A 24,801-nucleotide genomic window follows, 5' to 3' on the forward strand; every position below is an offset into this window, starting at 1 on the left:
GATTGAGAACCCCAGTGAGAATGGGTTGGAACTAAATGGGTGAAGGGAAGGCAACCTGTCCTGCTACAAATAAAAGGTGCAGCCTGAGAGGTGGCAGGAGAACCCCGAGAGAATGGCCTCATCAATACCAAAAGACTAGCTGCCTTTAAGGACAGTCGCTGGTCAACTGTGCCAAATGCCACATGGAGGTCAAGTGAGAGAGGGGATTAAATGTAAGCCGTGGATTTCGGATCTAGTAGCTCCTTGATGCCTTTAGCAACAAAAAATCCCCTTGGCAGTGAGAGTGAAACCCAGGCTGCACTGGGCGGGGAGTCCGTGGGGGCGTGAGTGAGGGCAACGTGCCCTAGCCTTTCTCATCTTGGAAAATATCATCACCATCTGCCTGTAGCTCAGGCGAAAACCTAGCAGTCATCCTTAATTCTGCTCTTTACTTCACAGTTCAGTCTTGCTTCCAAAAGAAACCCCCAATCTGACCACATCTCACCCTGTTCCGGTGGTAAAAACAGGGTCCCTCCTGCCTTACTGTCCTATAATCCGTTGTTCACACAGCGGCCTTTCAAAACCAGTCAGATCATGTCATTGCCCTTTGGAAAATCCTTCACAATTATCCCATCTCACTTTTAAAAAAATGGTTAATTCCTTAACCCCGCTATACTGCATGACCTTCCCAACCTTCCAAAATGGTACCTCTCCTTCCAAATTACTTTCCTCCACTGGAATGCAACAAGAGCCCCCAGGGAGCAGAGAGCCTGTCCTGTTCCTGCCTTATCCTCAGTGTGTGGAGCATAACAGGTGCCCAACATGCATTTGCTGAATAAGCTATTGGAAGCAAGAGAGGTAGTGTGTTGGGTGTCATGGAAATTTTAGAACTTATTTGCTATTTATATGCATTGTGATCAATAATTAAATTTATGTGATGCTTGTCTGTACAGATAAATTCTGATTTCATGATGAGGTTAGGTGGGATATAACTTCCTCATATTGTATTGAAGCTTCATCTTTTTCATGAAAGATTTTGAGGTCTGGATTTGATGTTCACTTTTGCTGCCTCTGTTATATGAGCCTATAATAATAATCTTAGTTTAGTCTGAATTTTTAAAAGAGGTGCTGATCTACCTTCCAATTACATCGTGCTCTGTGGCTTAGTAAAACACTTTCATTTGTTGTAACTATATTGATTTGTTCAGCAACTCTATACAAGAGGTAGGATAGCTGTAACGTGTTATTTTACAGATCGATTAGATTCATTTATTACACTCAAACCAGGATGCAGCTTGGTGAGAATTAAGCAAATGATAACCACAGAACTTCAGAGCTGGGAGTAACAGCTGAGATTATTTCTTCCAGTTATTTCTCATTTTTAGGTGAGAACACAAGTACCAGAGTGCACAGCATGGCAGGGATTTTGATGGAACCTGGTCTCTTAAATCAGCGATCTTCATATTTCACCATTGGCCCTCTTTCTGTCAGTGAGTTAGACAACTTTTGCTTGCAAAGAGAACAATTTTTATAAGAGAATTGACACTCCACTTCTAAAATTTTGCTTTTAATAGGAATCATGTCCTTTAAGTTTTTAAATAAATGGCTGAATGAGAAAAAGGAAGGAAGGGAGGGAGGGAGGGAGGGAGGGAGGGAGGGAGGGAGGGAGGGAGGGAGGGAGGGAGGGAGGGAGGAAATAGATGTAGTGAAATTAATTACTATTAAAATCTACATAACTAACTTATTTGAATCTTTAAACTTTTGTCTTTTACTTTACTTCTCTTATGTGTTCCCTCCTTCATTTTTGTGTGTTATTGCAGTCACACAATAACACTCCTTTCACCCTCCCAAGCAGTAGTAAGTTATTCGACTCCTGGGAAAATCCTTTGGATTCTCATTTATTGTGGAGAATTCTTTTGAGATTCACTCTCTTCCCTTCCCTTTCCAACCTTACTGGTGCAAGACGGCAAATCCCAGCTTGTCTACAAGGCACATGCAGGGTTCCCAGGCTGCCCAGTTTCAGGGGACCACTGACACTGTGTCACTGTGAGCTGGAGTTAGGCTCCAAGTAAGAAACAGCACGAATGGTCCAAGCTTCCCGGTCTGCTCTCTGCCAAGGAAGTGTCCCAGTGCGAAGCCCAGAGGTTGGGCCTGTGGCAAAGGGTAGGGAGGTGCAGACCTAATCAGGGGTGACTTATTAGCAAGTCCATTATGCCATACACCTGAGAAACTCTGATCAAGCCTGAACCTTGCAGCTTAGCCTGACACTTTGAGGTCCATCTGTCTGACTCCTCTATTTCTCGGTTGTTACCACATGACCTTGCTTCTAGATTGCCTTAGTTACCAACTAGATATTTATAATATTTTATAATCCACTTAAACCTTGAACGTAATGATGTCATAATTGTGAAAGTAACTGGATTTGTATGAAGTATTGCTTAATCTTAAGAACAAAATGGCAGCTGTGAAAACAGATGAAATAACTAGGGGAAGAAATTATTTCTCTTTGGAAGCTTCAAGATATTTTAAAAAGCAATTAGTACCAGTTAGCAATGAAGTTCTGTTCTCAGAAATTACACTCAAAGGGGGAGCATGGATTGCAGAACAAGTCTGCCTGCCACAGAGGATAGGCCGCTGAACTGCCTAAATAACTGGTCCCATTTTCAACAAAATTTGAAAAAGGGTGTGCAGATGCCTGCCATGAATGACCTCAAACTGGCCCGAACTTGGACACGGGGAAACTACTGAGCAGGAGTTCTCAGGGTCAGAGTAGCGCTGGATAATTTCCTGACTGGCTTTTTCAGAACAGTGTTCTCCCTTCCTGAGAAAAATGCCTACAGCGCTGCTTCCTCCATTGGTCATCGGGCCACCTCTCAGGACAGGACACATCTGTTTATAGGTGTGAATTGTAGTTGCTCAAAACTGACAATAGACTACTTAAAATAATAGTTCATGTTTTGCTATGAGCTGATCTGTTTTCTAACAGTGTCAAGAGGCTTCCAACTAAAACAGAGACTTAGTGGGTAATCAAGACAGCTGAAATAGGGTGTGAGCTGGGCTTGGAGTGTGTCCTGTAACTGCCCATCCCAGCGCCCAAGTGGAGCGGACATAAACTCCAGACTACAGGCTGCTCAAACATAAGGACCAGCTTCTGAGGGCCCCAGAGAAGCAGGCAGACCAGTTCAGAAATGTGAATCTCACCCGCTTAGGAGGTACTGAGCACATAATAAGTGTGGATTGGCTAATCCCTGAAAACCTTCAAAGGGGGCAGGCCCAAGACAATCTTCAGATTTCAGCAGCGAGAGACCCATGGCTGTAGACCCTATACCTGGTTGTGATGATTAACAACTAAGTTGTTTTTAAATGAAGTACTAAGGGGCCACATTATCAGCTCAGCTAATCAATTACCACATTGTTGTGAGCCCTAAATACTTATCTGTTGCACTTTTATGTGCTAAATTTTATCACTTTATCTAGTTAAAAGTGTGTTTGCATATAGTCGAAAAATGCCAAACAACTTTTTAAATAATCTTCAAAGTGTCTTATCTAAGAGTTTACATACTCTCTTTCACGTTGCTTATGCTTCTAATAAACTAAATTTGTCTTCATAGAAATATACATATCATAAATTTCAAATTAAAAAATATTTTTAAGGCTTTAATGAGTCCTATCAAAACATTTGTGTAAAATAAAGTAACTCAAGGTCATTGTTCCTGATCATGTGCACAGCCCGCCCTCTAGCGTTTCTTTCTAAATCTTACCAAATTTTAAACCACTCTTAATCTCAAACTGTTAGGTTAATAGGATTAAGAACTGTGTCATCAAATTAATAGAACAAGGCTAAATCCCTGACACCGATGAAAATTAAATAAGAGAAGAGTGACGGTCCTTCCAGGAGCTGGCAGTAACCTTACTGGAGAGATACTGCAAAGTTAGTGGTAAATATATTTAAAAGTTTCATTTGCTAAATAGGGTCATAATAGAAAAGTTAGCTCGAGTAATAGATGCAGATGTATGTAAAATGTGATAACTTTGTAATTACTAGTACTGATGTTATTTTATTATTATATTAAATAGACATTCCAAATGTTGATTAAAATTCCAAATGTTGATTACATAATGGAAGGGTTTGTGTGTGTTTTTCCAAAATAGCAAATATACAGAAAGCAAACAAATATCTCCTTAGGACGAGTTAAGATAATCTAACATTTTATAGATTTAACTTTATTAAAACATACAGTTGTTTTAATTTATTTAAGGTTTCTTTGTGAAGTTTTAAACATTTGCATTTTAAATGTTTATAATTAATGTATATAAAATTAAATCTAAAAGGAAAGTCATGATCTGAGAAGAAAAACATTTAACTGTAAACTATTGATATATATTGATAGGTTTTATAAGTATGAGAAAATGTGTGAGTCTACTTTTCTTCCATGAAAAAAAATTAAAAAAATATTTAACCATCTACATGAAAACTCACTTGAGGATTCAGCATTGGAGGGAGGAAAATCCCTTTGATATATTTTTACTAATTTTGTGTTTGGGGATGTTTACTGTTGACATGGAAATAAAATGAAATTTGGATTCTATGGGGCTGTGAGCCCTACTATCTATCCATTACCTTAAATTTCAGGTACTTCAGATGATTACCTTATTTAACTATCATAAAGAATGTAAACAAACTAGAGACTTGGATTGTCTTTTTTATTATTCTTATTTATTTTCCAGGTTTCCTATGTCTCAGGCCTATGAATTGTCTAAAGTCGTAAAGAAAAATTGACAGAAAAATGCTTTCAGTCACCATGTGTTTTCAACTGATGCCAACAGAAACTAACCGAATGGCAGGCATTTGATGCAGGTTTATTTTTCCTTTGCAGCAACAGCGGGAACATGAAGCTGCCACTCTTGGTGTTTATTGTGTATCTGCTGTGGTTGAAAGGTTGTCACTGTGCACCTACTTGGAAGGCTGAAACTGCTATCCACGGAAACCTGAAGGGTATGTTTAGTTTCTTTATCTGTGCCACGTCCTGTTCGCATGTTTGCGTGTCCCGCTGGCACTTACAGTGATGTGCAGCGGGGAGATAGCGCATTCATCACAGCCCTCTAGATTCCCGGTGAGAGGTTCTCTAGGCACTTAAACCGTGTAGACGTGAAGCCAAACATCTGGATAAAAATAGAAAATTCCAATTTAGTATCTGAGAACATTCCTAGATCCAGATGTTTGCTATCACACAGATAAAACTTGCCAAATTTTTACTGCATTTCTTGGTATCGTCCAGATGTTTGGTGTCCTCTAAGCACAGTTTTAATGAACAGCGAAATTCTTTTCTAGCATCTGAAAAATTTAAACAATTAGAGTAATCTGTGCAGTTATTCTTGAGATAGTGAGAGAATGGGTTATAATGACATTGAATCTGGTTGGTCTGGGCTCATTAACTTCTGACCTTTGCTTGATAATATATGCTTTGGGTGCTTAACACTTAGAAAAATAAGTAAGTTAAAATGTTGCTTTGGGGGTGGAGAGGTCTATAGTTGAATTCAGAGGCAAGAATAAACTCCTTAGAAAGCCACATTAGCTATTGTGGAGAGAATGGCAATGAATTTTATACTCACTAAGAGGCTATTACAGGTGTGTAAGAGATGCCTGGGGGGGGGGGCATCTGTAATACTTTCAGCAATAAAAATAAATAAAAAAAAAAAGAGATGCGTGGTAGGTCATTAAAGGCTCTTGCATTATGCGAGATACTCTCTAGGTTTGATGCCTCCTGGGAAGTTAATTGAAGCTGAGAGAAAAGGAAATTGTTCACTGGGTTTGAGGTTCCCAGTTGGGTATGTAACATAAATTGTGAAGGAAATTCGAAAATTTCTATAATACAAACACACTTGAGCTTTAAGTGAAAGAAAAAAAAATGGATAAATGAAAACAGGCCCCGAGGAAAATGGCAAGAATGAGGTTAAATGAACTCGGACTTGCCTGGGAGCTCAGAGTAAGGAACAGAAGGTGTTATCCGTGAGGCAGCTGACAGCTAATTCATTAGGATCTGCTTACAGCTTGGCGCTAGAAAAGAACAGTTAAGCCTCTATTTAGGAGACACGAAAAAACTACTGGTGAATTCATTGTATTTTGATGCAGATACAGGTACATGGTAATCTGATCAGATCTCAAAGGAAAAAACTACTACGAATCTTGTAGGTGTTTCCGAGGCTGGGGACCTCGATGTTGATGTAGAGGTGAAGAAGGCTTTGATTGGCATGAAGCAGATGAAAATCATGATGGAAAGGAGAGAGGAGGAACATACCCATCTAATGAAAACCCTGAAGAAATGCAGAGACGATAAACAGGTACAGTATTTGAAAATAATGTCTGTTCTTAAATGTATCTAAACCATAAATATTGCACTTATAAAGGCAATGGATGAATTATTTATTTTCCCTAGTAACATATTTTTTGGAGATCAGCCCTCATTGAAGGAAAAGTTTGAAGGAAATTTTAAATTTCTTTAAAGAACATATTTCTTGTAGAACAGGCCCTTGCTGGGCTCCGAACCCAGGGATTTTGGGGATTCATCTCTGTTTGGGAATGCTGCTTTCTTAAAAATGCTTTATCCTTAGTTCCTTCTGAGTTAGGATATTGAGTCAGAAGTGTTCAGGGAGTTTTTGGCTAGATCAGTGGCCTGCAAAGTTTTTTTGATCTCCTATCCCTATTGCTAAAATATTTGTTAGCATTCACTCCTAAACATATGCATATTCATTTACTTATAAAGTAAAAACATGAATTACTACCACTAGTAGCTCAAGGCACAAAATACACTTTGGATGAGGCTTGTGGTTAGCTAGGGTAGATGTAAGTCCATATTTTAAATAATCTAGATATTGTGAAATATTTCAACCTGTGTGTTAGATCTGATTAGATCATCGTATTTTCACTCTGACACCTGGCCAATAAAGAGCTCAGAATGGAGCAGGGTCAGCACTGCCATTTGCTTTTTGTCTTTTGGAGTTGAAATTATTCATAATCTGCTGGGGTTTTGTGTTATTTTTTTTACCCCCCTGTCCATTTAGTGAAAGCTAGTTTAGTTAAAACTAGACAATAAAAACCATCATTTAACTGAGTCTGAAGCACAATTCATTGCTATTGGCTGCAAGTGAACAGAGAGAGAGGAAGCCAGTGTCCGTGCGTCTGGAATGTGGGGGCCCCTCTTCCCCAGGGTCCCCACATCTCTTTGGCCTCACGCAATGGTCTGACATATGCAGCACAATAGAGTGCCAGTGTACAAGAAATAGTATCAACCTAACTGTTTTTTTAATTCGAATACCTTTACCTGACAGCTGTGGTTCAAACCATGCATCTTACCAACAGAGCATACCCAAAAATTCAAATGTCCATGGAAGATGACAAAAATTGTTCATATATTACAATTATAAACCTCAATACATTTCTAAATCATTGACATTGTATGGCTCATAGTTTAGTAGCATTATTAACATAACACTCAAAACAATTTAAAACTTTTTAAAAATTATTTTCCAATATTACCCTTGAATCGAAGAGGAAATCAAAACTTTAACAAACAGAACTTGGAAAATATTTTAAATTTTAACATTGAGAGTAAATTACTTTTTAAATTTGTTTTAATTAATTTTAAAATTGTGATCAAATACACATAATATAAAATTCACCATCTTAATTACTTTTTAGTGTACCATTCCGTAGTGTTCAGTACGCCCACATGGCTGGGCAGCCAATCTCCAGAATTCTCTCCATCTTGCAAAACTGAAACTCTAGGCCCTCCACAGAGTCAATTTTTAAATTCAAAAATACAAATAGGAGTTCTAATATTTCCTCCCTACCCCTATAAAGTTAGAGACTACCGAGTTTCAGACAGCTGCTGGAATTCCCTTCACTCGCGAGCGCTGTGGCCTCCAGGCGTCCGGTGAGCCACTGGAGCAGGGCTGTGTGACAGGCTGACCGCAGAGCCCTGGGTAGCCTGTCACCACACTGATTGATGTTTTGGCCACACCTACACCCCCCACATCCTGCAGGGTCCCTAGCACGGAAAGGAGATTGCTTGGCCAACAGCTGAAAGCACTCCTTCCTTTTGGCAGCAACCGAAAGATTTTTAGGAAATTAAAAATAACTCCTCCTCAGGAAAATGTGGAAGCCTCTCGAACTCTGTTCTTCCCTGGTGGGCTTGTGAGCCTGGCCACCGGGACTAATGACCCAGATATCATGTACAGGCCGTTTATAAAACATTATCACATGCAATCCTTCCAACACCTGGGTAAACCATTACTTTCACTTACAGATAAGGAAACTGAGGCTCTCGATGTTAATTAACAGGTTAACCCAACACTGTCATGAATGACCTGGGAGAAGGTCAGGGGGTGCTTTGCCTGTGGGACCCAGTGACTTTCTGCAGGCCAAGGGTGTAGTACTATGGAAAGAATGCTCCACTGAGGGGTGGGTGAAGCAAGCACTGGTTTCAGTTCTGGCTTTAAAGAATCCTAAGGCTCATAGAATTTTAATTTTTCTTACAATCTTACTTATTGTATAAAAATTCACTAAATCACACTCTTAAGATCTGGACACTCAAAAAGTTAATTTTTAAAAAGAAAAACCTCTTTAACCCAAAGTTTTGCTAAAATCACTTTAAGCCTCGAATAAGGGATACTTTAGACAAACTATGAATTGGCAAATTTGGGGTTGGTGCTCCTGGTCTCCCAGTATGGAGCACCACCCATCCTCAGTGGATCCAGCGTGACTGTGCCACCCTCTTCGGTCCCTTCCTAGTAATATTTAGTGAGAGCACCCAAAACTTACTAAACTGGAAAACCCTAGAGTAGCTTAATTTGCCCCACTCCAGGTTTATGTGGGACTTTGATAAGCTGTACTCTCCAGGAATTGATATGGACTCTGCCCATGGGTGAGACATTTAGGGGGAAATGGAAGGAATGGGCAGGGCATCCCTAAACCAGAGATCTACACCCTCCATGGCCACATTTCACTACCAAAACCTGGGGCCTGGGACCTGGGACTTGGTGTTGGTTTCTGTTATGCTCTCCGAGGTGAGTGGCAGAAACTCGGGAAATACTACAAATAACTTGCTAGATGCCTTGCTTGCTTATTTCACTTAATACAAAACCTTAAGAGGTAGATCCTATTTTTATTCCTATTTGCCCAAGGGTACACAGTGAGTGTAGTTTGGAATTGGAAATGTTGGGATCTAAGTTTATGATGACAAAGAACAGAATATTTAAAACTGGGACTTGAGAAAATCTGGGTAATATGTTGTTGCCTGCCAAGGTGAGGCAGCCCTTCTTGAGAAGATGTGGGGTCCCAGAACTGTTCTGCAAAGCCCAAGGAGACAAGAAAATCCTGGGCCACAAGGTACATTTAGTAGGCTGGGACCCTGCCAGTTTTCTTACGTGGGACAGCAAATGCCACCTGGCCTAGCCTCAGGATTCTGCCACGAGGGCAGACGAACAATGCGAGCCCAGCAAAGGAGATGCAGAAATCGTCCGTCAGCGCCCAGGTGTTTCTTTGGGCTTATTATGCCAGAAAAGAGTGAATTATATATTTTTTTCACTAGGTGAAGACACACACCAGATTGGTTTTAAGTACAGAAACTGCTTTCTTGTGTAGTTCTCACTGACGGGAGTGGCCATTAGCTCCAAGGCTATCTTCTCATGGGTGGGTCCATTGTATCCCATAAATCCCCTGAACTACATCTCGGGCCTGGAGGGAGCCTGTCTTCAGAATCCTCACCGGCAGGGAGGCCAGGGGTCTAGGCAGGAGTGCCAGCCTGAGAGGAGCTCAGGGGACAGGGCTGAGGTTCTTAGGGACAGTGGCACTTCTGCAGGGCTCCTTACCACCCAGTGGGCCCTGGCCAAGTACAGCAAGTCACCACAAGGGGGAGCGCGTGGAATATGGACAATAAGACTGAAGCTGCGCAGGGTGCAAGCATCTCGTCCATCCGAATTATCAACAGGAAGCTTTGACTTGATATACAAGAACTGCACTTTCTTGCAATGTTAAAACATACACAAATCAAAGGCAGCATAACTGAAATAAATTAATGTGTCAGTTTCTTAAACCTTAAAACTACTTTCTACATCCCTCAAGGGTTAGATGTGCAGACAGACAAGTAAACAGGTTATTTACAGTCGGTCCCCAGAGTAGGGGCTGTGTCTTCATTGTTGGTTCACCCACATCCAAAATGTCTGTCCCATGGCAAGCACTCAGTAAATACTTAGTGAATGACTAAATGAGCAGATGGACACAATTTTCACGGTCTTCCATAGGAATCAATCAGTGCTCTTTTCTTAATCAAAGAGAAAGCTTTCTTTGGGGTAGATGGGTCAGCTGCTAGGGGCCTGAAGGAGGAATGAAGATGTAGTTTAGAATATGCATATTTTTAAAGAGTGAAATCAACTAAGGTATATATAGAATCATGAAATGCAAATGGAATGTTTGCTTCTACTTTTAAATTAGGAGGCTATAAAACTTATGAATGAAGTTCAAGAACATCTGGAAGAGGAAGAAAGGCTATGCCAGGAGTCTTTTACAGATTCCTGGGACGAATGCAAGTTTTGCCTGGAAAGTGACTGCATGAGATTTTATACAACCTGCCAACCTAGTGGGTCCTCTATGGAAAATATGGTAAGGGAATAACAGAACTTAGGATTTCAAAGGTTTTTTTGTTTGTTTTTTTAAAAAATATATGTTTATTGATTTCAGAGATAGGAAAGGAGAGGGTGAGAGAGAGAGATAGAAACATCAATGATGAGAGAGTCATTGATCAAGCCCACAACCCGGGCATGTGCCCTGACCGGGAATTGAACACCGATAACCTGGATCCTAGGTGGACGCTCAACCGCTGAGCCACGCCCAGCTGGGCAGGATTTCAAAGTTTTAAAGGTACCTACTTCAGCTTACTTTTTAAAAATTAATTTATATTGCTTGGACAGTGTTGCTCAGTGGTTGAGTGTCCACCCATGCACCAGGAGGTCACCCATTCAATTCCCGGTTGGGGCACATGCCGGGTGTTGGGCTGGATGCCCGATGGGGGGCATACAGGAGACAGCCGATCGATGTTGATGTTTCTCTCTCATCAGTGTTTCTATCTGTCACTCCCTTTCCCTTCCTCTCTCTCCAAAAGCAATTTTAAAAACCCATATTTTAAAAATTGATATTAATATTTAGAATAGAGATGCCCGATCTGATATTGGCCTTTTGCAATCTAGAATTTAACATTCATGCTTATATATGATTCTCCTGGTATATACGATCTATAAGTTAGAATAGCCATTCAGTATTTGTCCCTCTCTTTAATGACACTGTATTAATGTCTCCTATAAAAACCCTGACGCTTTCTGCCTTGTATTTATTATTTGTGAACACATTCCCACTAGAGTGTAAGCTCTTTAAAAGCAGGGACCATATGTCATTTATCTTCATTAAAGCATTATAGCTATCCAATAAATGTTTACTGCATTGCATTCTGAATAATAGTATTATAATCTCTGACTTCAACCTGTCTTCATTTTTTTCCCTGGAGGCCAAACATTTGAAGACACTCTCTGCCTCCTGAATCTCTCCTTCAGTGGGCTGGCCCTCTATGGCAGCATGCACGTGCATGTGTACACACACAGACTCACGCCCCCTTTAGGCCTATCTGTGCATGTCTTATAAGACTGGTGTGTTTTCTTTTTTGTCCCCTTTGGCTATCTTCTGGGCAGAGGGAATCACAGAGGGAGGTGACCTGAATAGGATGAGCTCTGCCCCACAAAAGTCTCCTACTCTATTGGCCTGAATTTCCCTTCCCCTTCAAGAAGGGAGCTGAATATGAAATGGAGTGAAATCTCCCTCTCCATAATAGAGCACGCACTAATTAGAGTGTGCTCCTGGCTTGGCAGTACCTTACCCAATTATAGAGGGAGCACCCTTAGGATGATTCATATGCCAAGTTAATTTGCCTCCACTGTTAATTGCATCTGCTTTATTTTTATTGCCACTCTCTAATACAGCAGAATATGGTGGAATAAGCACTGGCTGGAAGTCAGGAGGTTTGGGGACCATTCCTATCTGTGCCACTTGTGTGGCCTTGTGAAAATTTCTTGGTGCTTTAAAGTTCTGTTTTTGTAAATGGACTCAGGCAACCAGAAACTGGCAGAGGGAGAGGCAGACGATCACTCATATTACTTTTTGAGAAAGGCATGAGTCCTCTAAGAATTTCTGGAGAGCCTTAGCCGGTTTGGCTCAGGGGTTAGAGTGTCAGCCCACGGATTGAAGGGTCCTGGGTTTGATTCCGGCCTAGGGCAAGTACCTCAGTTGCAGGCTCAATCCTCGGCCTGGTCCTCAATCCCCTGCCCCGGTCAGCATCTATCTGTCTGTTTCCCTCTCTCTCTACCCCACTTCCACTCTCTCTGAAAAGCAATGGAAAAAAATATCCTCAGGTGAGGATTTAAAAAAAAAATTATATTAAAAAAAAAGAATTTCTGGAGAATTCTTTGAACAGCACTGGGGTGCTACAGCAGGGATGTTCAGTAGTTGATGTGTTCCACAACACGCAGCGTAGCTATATCACTATCATATAAGGGCAGCTATGCTCTGGCACAAACTTAGGTGTCACATAGATAAAGTAGAACACAGTGTGACTGCTGGAAAATCTTCTCCCAGTGAGTAGGGAATTCTATAATTAGAGCTTCATTCCTTTCACTCAGCCAAGAAGGGCTTTGATCACTGCAAATGAGTAACCATCCCAAGTAACCGATTTAGCTGTATTAGGCATCTATAGTTCAGTGTGAATATTTTAATGAGATGAGAAAGAGGAGAACATAAAGACACTAATGATATTCCACTGCAGGGCAAAAAGAGAGCTCAGAGACTAAGAGGCCTTCTTTAGAGTTTTCAGGCAATTTACACCGTGCCCTTTGGACCATGACAGGCCAACCACCACCAGTACATCAGCCTGTGGCAGGTCAACGATATTGAAAACTTGGCCTTTTTAGGCCTTTGATAGGCAAACATAAACCAAAAGGAATTTCAGATCCTACTTCCACAGTCAAAGTCAAAGCCATTATCTTACATCGAATTACCTTTTCCTAGTTTGCCCAGAATTGTTCTTGATTTGGAACGACTACTGTAAGTTTACTTTAAAATTTACAATAAAAAATAGTCCAGAAAGAAAATAAGTTTTTATTCCATTTCTGTCCCCCCACCCCCACAGATTGAACAGTTTTTTAGGAAGATATATCAATTTCTGTTTCCTTTCCATGAAGATAATGAAAAAGACCTCCCTGTCGGTGAAAAGGCCACGGAGGAAGATGCACAGGTGACCCAGCTAGAGCATGTGTTCAGCCAACTGACCGTGGACGTGAGATTTCTCTTTAACAGGAGTGTTAACATCTTCAGACAGATGCAGCAGGAATTTGACCAGGCTTTTCAGTCATATTTCATGTCAGATACAGACGTAATCGAGCCTTACTTTTTTCCATCTTTTTTCAAAGAGCCAACAAAAGAGGCAGATCTTGTGCGGAACTGGGACATTCCCAGCTTCTTCCAGCTGTTTTGTAATTTCAGTCTCTCCATTTATCAAAGTGTCAGCACAGCAATCACTGAGATGCTGAATGCAATGGAAGACTCACCAGAACAACACCAAGGCAAGTATTAAAGCGTTATTTTTACTTAGATGTCCCTACTAAAGTCAAGTTTTATTTGGCTTTGGGGACGGTAGACATTTTTAAGTCATCGTACAATGTTTCTGAGAGTGGCGATTTCTGGAGAATCAAAGTTTCAGAGGCGCTTAGAAGCTCTGAAGTCTGCCAGACACCATACCTCTTCATCATCGTCGAGAGCTCTGGGGGGCTCTTCTGTCACTAAAGCAAAGTATTAAAGCTGGGGAAAAAAACACATGCTAGTAAGGGTGAGAACTTTTGGAGGGAAAAAAAAAAAGATTTCCTCCTTCATTAAAACTCATGTAGATGCTCAGCTCTATTCTGCTGGAACATCATGGAGTTTCTTTAAAATCAGCCTAGGCTCCTCAACTCCCAGTTTGGGAAGCAGCTTAGTGCCATGTAAAACCAGGTCACATTCAGTGCCTGTCACGGCCTCCTCTGCATCACTATTGTAATTCCTTAAGTCATAACACGTATGCACAAAACCACGAAAATGCTCATAGACAAACCCATAACTACAGAAATAGGGATTTCTATAAAAGGTAAGAATTGCCTTCTACTAATATCGCTTATACCCATGTCTCAGTGTTTCATGTTGGAAAGGCAATTCTACTTGGTGTATCAAGGCAGAAGTAGAAAACTTCTTTTGATTCCAGTAGAGTGGCTGGAACATGGCATGTCAGAAATGAGAGTGGCCGTGTGGGCCAACTGTAGGATCTGCGTTTCCTTGGACTTGTTTCCTATTGACCACTAGGCCAAGTAAAAGGCTGCTCCCCTCTGACATGAAAAATAAAATGGGCTCCTTCTAAAATCCTGTCATTTGTGACAACATGGATGAACCTGGAGGACATTATGCTCAGTGAACTAAGCCAAACACAGGAGGATACTACATGCTCTCACTCATATGAAGAATCTAAACTAGTCAAACTCATAGAGAGTGAAATGGTGGTTGCCAGGTGCAGAAGGGAATGGGAAATGGGGAGGTGTTAGTCCAAGGGGACAAAGTTTCAGTTATGTAAGATGAATAAGTCCTAGAGATCTATTGCATTGCATAGTGCTCATAGTTAACAACACTCTATTGGATACTAAAAAAAAATTCCCGAGAGGGTAGATCTTATATTAAGAGTTCTTAGCACTAGTAATAATAACAACAGTAATAATAAATAAGAGGGCAGGAGGACATTTTTGAAGGTTACGGATAGTTTTATGGCATAGATTGTGAGGATGATTGCATGGATGTATACTTATTTCCAAACTCATCAAGTTGTACATATTAATTACATACAGATTTTTGTATGTGGGGGGAAAAAGGCCTCCTTACAGCTGACTATTTTCTAATGATGTCAGCTGTAGTTGGCAACATTTGAATCAAATTCTGAAAACTGCCATGACATTGCATAACAGGCCTTTACACAGGAGGGGCTTACCTCACACTGTCAGAAACCGAAGCCAGGAAAAAAGCATTACATCCTTCCGGTCCCATTGTTCCGTGAGCAGAACAGCCAGTTACTGGAATTGTTGTTAGGCTCTATTTCAGGGGCTGGTGGACTTTTCTGGTAAGTCAGGTGTTGTGTCTGGTATACCATTCTAAGATTCCAAGTTCACCAAATATTCAGGAAAAGCCTGAGGACAGTAGAGTAAATATATCAATGCGGAGGTGATACTGGATAATTTTTGCCTGACTTTTTAAATAGATATCAATTGTCTTGGAATAATATTCCAATAAAGAACATGTTCATTAAAGCAAAACTATGCCCCTCTCCTGGCCTATATTTTACATTGTGTAGCAATCTGACACATGAGTTGCTACATTCAAATGTGCACAGGAGGACTAGTAACTCCTACAGTTGAACCCTAAACAATTTCCCAACCACTGCAACTCCTCCCCCGCCCAGCAAGTCAGAATGTGGGTGCCCGCCAGTCTGCCAGAGGTTCCTCTCCATTCACACTGTGGGACCAGCCCCTACTCTCAGCTGGCTCACGGTCCCGCCCCCCGCCCCTCCTACCACCTTCACCTCGGTGATAACTTGGAGATCCAGGGTCCCCTATAAATGCAAAAAGTAAAACCAAAACCAAAATAGCAAACAAAAAGAGCCTGCGTTGCACCTTTCCGCTCTTCTTTCTCCAGTGCCCCTCCCCCAACCGGACAGTACGCAGCAAGCTCAACAGAGGAGACGTTCTCTTCCCAGATGAACACACGGGCGTCTTTATCAAAAACAGGCGGGCAGGGGCTAGAGGGCATTTACATGCGGTTTCCATCACTTTTCTGGGCAGATGGTGAGAGAAAAGTAAACCTATTGCCCCTAGAAAAATTCATCTAATGAGAAGACATTTTGAACTTTGCTCCTTGTGGTCGGCAGAGTAACAGCTTCCCAGAGATGTCCCTGTCCCACCGATCCCTACGGCCTGTGACTGTAACAGGTTACACGGCAAGGGGAAAGGAAGGCTGCAGATGGACTGGAGTTGCTGATCAGCTGACCTTAAAATAGAGAGATTATTCTGGATTACCCAAGGGGCCCCAAGGGTTCTTGAAAGTGGGAAAAGGAGGCCGAGGAGAATCAGTAGAGATGCAGCCTGAGAAGGACTTGGCCCTGCTTGGCTGGCTTTGAAGACAGAGGAACAGGCTATACGCCAAGGAATGACGCAGGCGGCCCCCAGAAACTGGAAAGGCACGCACCTGACTCTCCTCGCGTCTCTAGGAAGGAACAGCCTTGCCAACACCTCAAGTATAGCCCAGTGAGGCCCATTTCAGGCTTCTGACCTACAGAACTGTAACAGGTTGCTTCGAGCCACTAAATTTGTGGTAATTTGTTACAATAGTAACAGGAAACTATTACATAGCTCCTATTAAGTACAATGGCCAACATTTACTGAGTACCGTGTATCTGGCAACCTTCATGTACGGCTTTATTTATCATAATCATCCTAAAAGCCAAAACTACAAAAATAGCTAAAATTGAATAATGTATACTATTAAAAGGAGAGAGGCCATAATAAGCACATGAAATATTTTGTTTAATGCTTTATTTTATTTTATTGAGTGTTGTTTCATTTCAGTCTCCATACAGAAGAATTTCTTTTCTACTTTGGTCTTTCAAGGCCTCAATTTCTGAATGTGTTGAAAGAGAATAAAACAGCTTTTTCAATTACTCTCACTTGTCTTATAAATCTCTGGATAGAAGAGATGAGATTTTTCTGGTCAATAAAACTGATGTTGTAACGAAGCTTGACACGGTGCTGGGCGCTGGGAGATCTGGGTTCCAATCCTACCTTGGAGAGTGTTTGCTGACAATTTTCCCTTGTGGGGGAAAGCAGAGGCAGGTAGGATAGTAGATGATTTCTATCAGAGATGGCGCTGGACAGAAGTAGTTGCCTAGAAGGGTCCTGAGGCTCTGTCACGGCATGGCTGAAGTGAGGTGATGGGTTGCTGCTGTGGGTACAGAATGAGGACTAGGTGTCACAGGGACCTGAGGTCTGCCATCCCTGATGTATATATCAGGTATTAATCCAGATGCTGGAAATAAGACAATGATTATGACATAGTCCCTGACTTTTAGGAACTCAGTCCAGAGAAAAGAAAACAGACAGATCAGTGGACAATTATATTACCATATCATAAGTGAAATGACAGAAGTATGGAAGAACAAAAAGATTAAAATGAAAGACCAAATCCCTTCTCTCAAGAGGGTCAGAGTCTAACAGAGAAGATAAGAAAGTACACAGTGCCTGTGGGGGACCTCCTCAGAGAGGTCCTGGGGGAGGGGCGGGCAAGATGTGAGGCCACTAAATCTAGAGCCGGGAGCTGGGAGCCGGGAGGAAGTGACTTTCTAGCCAGCGAAGGAGACGGTTGGCTTACACACCGTATGATCTAACGAATGCCTTGCAGGTTAAGCAATGGACTGAACAATTTATCTCAAAATGAAATGTTTCATTTTTAAATGTTGAGGATTAAATATAACAGAAAATTATCAGGTTATAAATTAGCAATAAATTTTTCTAATGTAAAACATTCAGTTGGGAACTGTCAGTGTTCTGTTGGGCAGACTTCTCTATTACATCATCATTTTTATATGAATAATTAATTCTTCCAGAAAAGTTTTCTCAAAAGTTGATCTGCTTTAGATGGTTTCCTAAATCTTCAACTCACTGTTCATAACACTATATATATAAAATGCAAAAAAATAGTAATAAAGTAAATCTACCACTTAGTTTCAGAAACAGACATTTTAATATCTTTGAAACTTCAATGTATTTCCCAGTTATAGCTTTAAAAAGTTAAATAATTATTAGAATTTTTAATACAAATTTAAAGAGAAAAGTGGTTTACAACCCCCTATTTAGTTAACCCTATTGTCATCAGAAATAATCATGATAAAAATAAGACACACTAAATTTAAAATAATTCATATATAGAAGGGAACAAAATTAATGAAAGCTGCCCTCTCCTACCCCATCATGTCTCCCTCTGAAAGATAGTTACCATTAATAATCCTCATGATTCCTTCCAGAAAATAAAACTCTTTCTGGGGGTAGGGCAAAGGGAGTAATGAAGAGTAATAATAATAGTAATGAGATTACTGAAGTAAAGGATATATGCAACTTTCAATAAATGTCAAATTGTCTCAGCATATGTTTGCACCAATATGCATTCCTATGATTAAATACAGGAAGATTTTGAAAACATGGGTAAGAAAAAGAAATGGCATCGTATCCACTCCCTTAAAGTGCAGACTCTAATGACACTGATGTATAAAATGCTGTGTCACCTGCAGATGCTGACCTTGGAAGCCTGAGTTCAAAGACAATGCCTATGCAGGGCAGAGGACTGTGTGGAGAACTAGGCCAGAATTTGTCAGAATGTTACCAGTTTCACGCAAGATGCCAGAAGTGTCAGGATTACCTACGGGAAGGTAAATGATTAATATTTTTCTCAGGGTTTCAATAGTATTCTGGTCAGAGGTAAAAAAAAAATCTGACTTCTACAAATGTTGTGGATTTATTTGCTTCCCTTCAAGCACTTCTTTAGCAAGCTCATTTCCAGCTGGAGGTGCTCAGTGTAGTTTATAAACTGTTATTATTCAAAAGTAGGTAAAATAACTTTTTCCCCATTTAAAATTCCCTCCTTGTTCCTGTGAAAGCTTTTATGGTTGAAGACCAAACACACACAAACGTGTGCAAAAGAGAACTCTGAACAAATTGGGACAACTCCTTCCTTCTTGCCGCAAAGAAAAAAACCCACCAACGAAGGCAGTCTTCCCCTCAAGTAAGCAAATTTTTAGTCAAGTGAATTTCTTTTCTTTTTAGAAGTGGCATGAACTTTTTCCAGTTGGTGGGTTCATTACTAACTGGTATTTAAAAAATGGAAAGTGGCTGCTCCTCGAAAGCCCCAAGCAGGCTTTGCCCTCCCAGATCTGACCACAGCCTTTGTTCCATCCCCAGGAGAGAAATCCTTCCTCCACCGGGCGCCCACCCCGGTCCCTCTCCCTTCCCTCCCTTCCCGTCACTTCCGGTAAGTAAGTTGCTGCTCCCACGTGCTAGGGCCTGAACGCAGAATTTCTTCCAAAAGCCGAGAAGAGCTGCTTTTGATTCCGGCGCTTCTGCTTCTTAACCTCACCAAAGCCCCGATGGAAGGAAATGCAAAAAAGCCTGGCTAAGGGCTTGGAGTAGGAGGCTGCCTGGAAACTGGGCCTTATTGTTAGAGCCAGGAAGGTCTTGTTTGTGCTCAGTTGCTATCTGGGTGATGCTGCATCTGCGCTTCGTCGTTTGGAAAATGGGATTAATATAGTTACTTCCTACCGGTGTTTTGAGGATTAAATAAAATGCCTGAAGTACTAATGATGCCCATTATTCAAGTGCTTGTTTTTTAAATCACAGTTGTGAGGTTGCACACAGAAACAGAAGTTTTCATAAGAGAAAAATATACACGAATCTACTAATCACTTACACAAATAGTCCCGCTCGAGCATCTCATTAACTTCCTTTCACCCGGTTAGAAGCTTTAATGAATAATCTCTCACTGATTGTCCTAAGAGGGGGGGATTGGAGGAAGGTAGTCAAAAGGCACAAACTCCGGAGTATACCCTAAATAAGCAGTGGGATGTAATGCACAGCACAATGACTGGTCTATATGAATGTTGTTAAGAGTAGATTCTAAGATTTCTCAGCCCAAGGAGAATTTTCTTTTCTTTATATTGTATCTATGTGAGATGATGGATATTAAATAAACCTAATGCAGGAATCATTTCACAATATATATAAATCAAACCATCAGGCTGTTCACCTTAAACTTATACAGTGACATATGTCAATCATTTCTTAATAAAAGTGAGAGATAATACAGAAGAAATTAGATGATACAGTATAAACATCAGTATATACAGATAATGCATCAGACACAGTACAGCAGGTAACACAGTATAAGGGCAATCAATGTAAACTGACTGCTGCAAAGGTAACACATAAATGCCTAACACAAAGGCACCTCCACAGTCTATAGATGATCTTGACGCAATATTAAGCCGTTCATCAGCACACCTATGTAAGTTCCTATAACCCTGTTACAGTTCAGGTGAGCTGCTGGGCAATAACAACAGCACTGGAGAATCCTAGTGGCTTGCAAACACAAAGGTTTATTTCTCACTCTGCAGCGTGTCAGTTAGAGCTTGAGCGAGGGCTCCGCTACACACGTCCTCACTCAGGGTGATGGCCTCCACCACACGGAGCAAAGCTCGTTCCACTGCCAGAGGGAAGGGAGCGCAGTGAGTCCCGAACTGTCCTCAGAGGCTTCCTCCAGAAGTGAGACACACCACTTTGAAGAAGGCTGTGCTCGACTTCAAGGTGGCAGGAAAGTGCGTTCCCCCATGTGTCCTGATAGAACATCAGTAAGTAGCCCTAATGACCTTCAGACAGCACAGAAAGAAGGAAAGGGAGAGTAACATTTGTTAAATCTGTAACGTGCGCCATGTGATCAGGCACTTTACATTATTTCATTCCCACCATTTTACTCTGTTGACAACTCACTTGAGGTCAAAAGGTTGGAATAGAAAGCGAAAGGGCTAGGATTTAAACTAACCACATCGCCCAACTGCCAATTTCATGGGCCTGTCCCTTTACCATGTTGCTTTCTTCTTGGCTAGACTGTCCCGACGTACCTGAACTACACACTAAAGTAGGTGAGGCCCGTAAACTGGTCAACATATCCGATCAGCAGTACGTCCAGATTCTGCAGGTGACTCAGCATCATTTGGAGGACACTACATATCTGATGGAGAAGATGAGAGAGGAGTTTGGCTGGGTGACTGAGCTGGCAAAGGTAATGGGGGACCCAAGAACAGATACAGAGATTCCATGTGCATAGAGTGATTTTTCTGTTAATTTATGTATTTGAAAAGAGCTATAGGAGGATATTCATGTTTCCATTGTGATTGTATTCAGGCTGACTTGATATAATGTAGTGCATGGTTTTTAGAAAACAAAAAACTATAAAGAAAACCAATTTAAAACATAAAATACTTTCTAATCTAGAGATGGCTAATTCTGCTTAGAGCTATGGTGCTATAACTGATACAGGTAACCTGAAGAAACTTGGCCAATATAGACTTTAAGAAAGAAGACTTTTGGGTTAAGCAGTTTGAGTTCAAAAGCTAACTGTGAAACTTGCCAGCTGAGTAAGTTTGGGAAAGTTCCTCAACCTCCCTAGGCCTCAGTTTTTCTCCCTGTTAAATGGGACTAATAATAGCTACTTTAAAATGTATATTTGTAAAGCAATTAGTATGGGTTCCTTATACAAAGCAAGAACAGTGAAAATCATAGCTCTTATTAGTTTTTGACACAGTAAGCTTCTGACTCACTTTGGAAATTAAACATATTTACATACTAACCTTCACATAAAAACATTTTGCCATGGATTTACGCCATGTTTCTCACATTCAATCAATAACTCCTTTTGTATAACATATAACAGTGACTGAATTTCTTTCCTGAACTCCCGCCTCACCACACGTTACATTAATAAACAAATGAGCCAGGCCAGCGATTCCTGATGAGGTCAGTATTGACAGGGTTCCTAGAAGGCTTGGATACGAAAACCACTGGACAGAGCAGTTGAAGATGCAGTATTTTGGGCATGTAACATTGGTGGCCTCTCCCAATCCCTGGGGATCGAGCTATCATCTCCAGCTGGTGCTGCTGCTAACTGCTCAGCGCTGCAACCTTCTCCAAAGCTTTGTCCTTCGGGCTGCTTATGCTCCAGAGCTCCCTGCAGGATCAGGCTGAGGCTAGAGGTCACCTGAGGCCACACCCTCAACTGGCCTCTCCCTCTTCTCAATCTCGCTTGCCTCATCCCCTTAAAAGTTTCACCTGAAGGCACCCTTAATAAATCACTTGAGTTAGAGTCTCAGGCTCTCCTTCCAGGGATTCTGGCCTATCAACTTTCTGTAATCTAGTGTTTCACCCTCTTTCAAACTGCAAGGTTATGGCTCATGTGTGGTTTAACAAATAAGTTTAGAAAGTCACAAACAGCACATTAAAACAACAACAACAAACAGAATAGACTACAAGAGAATATATTAGAGTTCATTACATTTAATGTCATATGCATATGTCATGGAATTTTCATTTCCATTACGTGAGTTTATGTGTGCATACATATGCACGCTTTGGGTCATGATGTAAAATGTTTTTGTTACCGTAGAACACAGTCAAAAGGTTGTGAAAGCCACTGTTCAATCCCTGTTTACTCTGTGATTCTATCACTCCATTAGATTATACCCTAGGAGGGCAAAGTAATTCAATATATTTAATCATCCTCACAAATATGGACTTTTAATGAGAAAAAAGTTTTGTCTTGAAGATTGAATGCACTGCTAAATCTTCTCTTAAATTTTTATTCTTCAAGACTAATGTGGCATTAAATTAACCCCGAATGTGCACTGGGATTTAGTGATCTTTCACTGTCCAATCCTTCTCAGGTAGTTCCAGGTGTTCACCAAGGAAATGCTTCCAAACAAGATGAAACGAGGACAGACGTAAGCATTCTGCCTCCCCCCGAGTTCACACTCCCAATTCCTCCTGAAGAGGGCTCTGAGAGTCCTGACTTCGTTAGCTACATGCTGGAAAAAGCTGTGCAGCATTTTAAGGAACATTTTAAAAGTTGGTAAGCAGAGTGCCTAAGTAGGAATGCTTTGTTGACAGACACAGATGACTCATAAAAGGAAAAAAATAAGAAACTAGTTTTACAATACCTGGAAAATATGTTCGACCTCATTAATAATCAAATACAGGAAAACTAAGACAAAGTAGCATTTTTGCCTATCAAATTTGCAAATTAGAAAAAATACTGAATTCTGATAGGAATGTGATGAAATGGGAATTCTTATATATTATTGGTAGAAATATAAACTGGTTTTGCCTTTTTAAAAAGCTACATGATTCCACAGTTTGGGAAAACATATTTGCCAAGGATGAATCTGATAAGGGGCTAATTTCCAAAGTGTACAAAGAACTCATAGCACTCAGCAAGAGGAAGACAAACAACCCAATTAAGAAATGGGCAAAGGACTTAAATAGACACTTCTCCAAAGAGGACATACGGTTGGCCAAGAGACACATGAGAAAATGCTCGATGTCGCTAATCATCAGAGAGATGCACATTAAAACCACAATGAGGTATCACTTCACACCTGTCAGAATGGCTCCATCAACAAATCAACCAACGACATGTGCTGGCGAGGGTGTGGAGAAAGGGGAGCCCTAGTGCACTGCTGGTGGGAATGCAGACTGGGGCAGCCACTATGGAAAACAGTATGGAGGTTCCTCAAAAAATTAAAAATGGAGCTGCCGTTCGACCCAGTGATTCCACTCCTAGGAATGTATCCTAAGAATCCTGAAACATTCATCAGAAAGGATATATGTACCCCGATGTTCATAGCAGCACAGTTTATAATAGCTAAGATCTGGAAACAGCCCAAGTACAACATCAGCAGATGAGTGGATAAAAAAGCTGTGGGGCATTTACACCATGGAATACTAGGCAGCTGTAAAGAAGCAGCAGCTCATACCCTTTGGGACAGTATGGATGGACCTAGAGAATATTATGCTAAGTGAAATAAGCCATGCAGAGAAAGACAAACATCACATGATCCCGCTTATACGTGGAATCTAAAGAACTTAATAAACTGATGAACAGAATGGATTCAATGACATGGAAGCATGGATGAGACTGATGAATGTCAGAGGGATGGAGGAAGGCGGGTGGGGGGAGGGGAGAGAGTAACCAAAGAATTTATATGCATATATGCACAACCCAAGGACATGGACAATGGTGGGGAGAGGGACTGGGGAGGGGGATGGGACGGGGTGGAGCGGGTCATTGGGGAGAAAAAGGGACATCTGTAATATTTTAAACAATAATAAAATGAAAAAAGAAAAAAAAGCTACATGATCATGCATGTCAAGAACCATAAAATTTCTTTTTGAAACAATAATTCCACTTTTAAAATCACTCCTAATCATCGTCCCATATACCAAAAGGTCGTGGGTTTGATTCCTGGTCGGGGCACATGCCTAGGTTGCAGGTTTGATCCCTAGAGGAGGCAACGAATCGATGCTTTTCTCTCACATCAATGTCTCTCTCTCTTCCCCTTCCCCTCTCAAATCAATTTAAAAAAAACCCAACATATCTTCAGGTAAGGATTAAAAGTCTCCCCCACCCCAAGGTCTATATTTGCAAAATTATTTAAGATAGTAAAATACTGAAAACAATCTGAATGTCTAAAAACAAGAGAATGGTTAAGTAGGTTATGGCTAAATATCTTCTAAATTTGTGGCACAATTAAAACTGTATATAATACTCTCCTTTGGTAATATGACCAAACTTAAAGAATAATTAAATTTTAATTCTCAGTTATTTTTCATAAGGGACCTTGTTAGTAGGTCACCATCAATGTATAATTAAGCTAGATATTCCTGGATTTGCTGACTCTGTTGGCTGCAGTGAGAACGGCACCAGGCGCTAGACTGGTGGGGTGACAGGACCTTGGTTCAGCAACACCAGTACTTGAGTTCTGGCTAGGAAAGACTTCAGAGCCAAGACAAACTATAAGAGAAAGTTTATTTAGAAAGTCACTGAGGTAGAAGAAGTGAGTG

At 40.9% G+C, this 24,801-nt stretch overlaps 1 protein-coding gene across 1 annotated transcript; it reads left to right on the forward strand.

The window, feature by feature from the left end:
• The first annotated feature begins 4,408 nt into the window (after positions 1-4,408).
• Positions 4,409-22,876, forward strand: CLUL1 (clusterin like 1). The gene is made up of 7 exons (XM_081149274.1): positions 4,409-4,975; positions 6,173-6,321; positions 10,472-10,639; positions 13,209-13,641; positions 18,429-18,566; positions 20,793-20,968; positions 22,626-22,876. The coding sequence occupies exons 1-7, from the start codon at positions 4,870-4,872 to the stop codon at positions 22,812-22,814; spliced, it is 1,359 nt and encodes a 452-aa protein (XP_081005400.1). The 5' UTR covers positions 4,409-4,869; the 3' UTR covers positions 22,815-22,876.
• The last annotated feature ends 1,925 nt before the right edge of the window (positions 22,877-24,801 follow it).

This window comes from Miniopterus schreibersii (assembly GCF_964146895.1).
Source record: "Miniopterus schreibersii genome assembly, chromosome: 10".
NCBI classification, from domain to species: Eukaryota; Metazoa; Chordata; class Mammalia; order Chiroptera; family Miniopteridae; genus Miniopterus; species Miniopterus schreibersii.

Coding starts and splice junctions, on each gene's coding strand:
- CLUL1 (XM_081149274.1), top strand. CDS start 4,870: ATGAAGCTGCCACTCTTGGTGTTTATTGTGTATCTGCTGTGGTTGAAA. Junction 4,976..6,172: donor TATCCACGGAAACCTGAAGG/GTATGTTTAGTT, acceptor CGAATCTTGTAG/GTGTTTCCGAGGCTGGGGAC. Junction 20,969..22,625: donor GGGTGACTGAGCTGGCAAAG/GTAATGGGGGAC, acceptor AATCCTTCTCAG/GTAGTTCCAGGTGTTCACCA.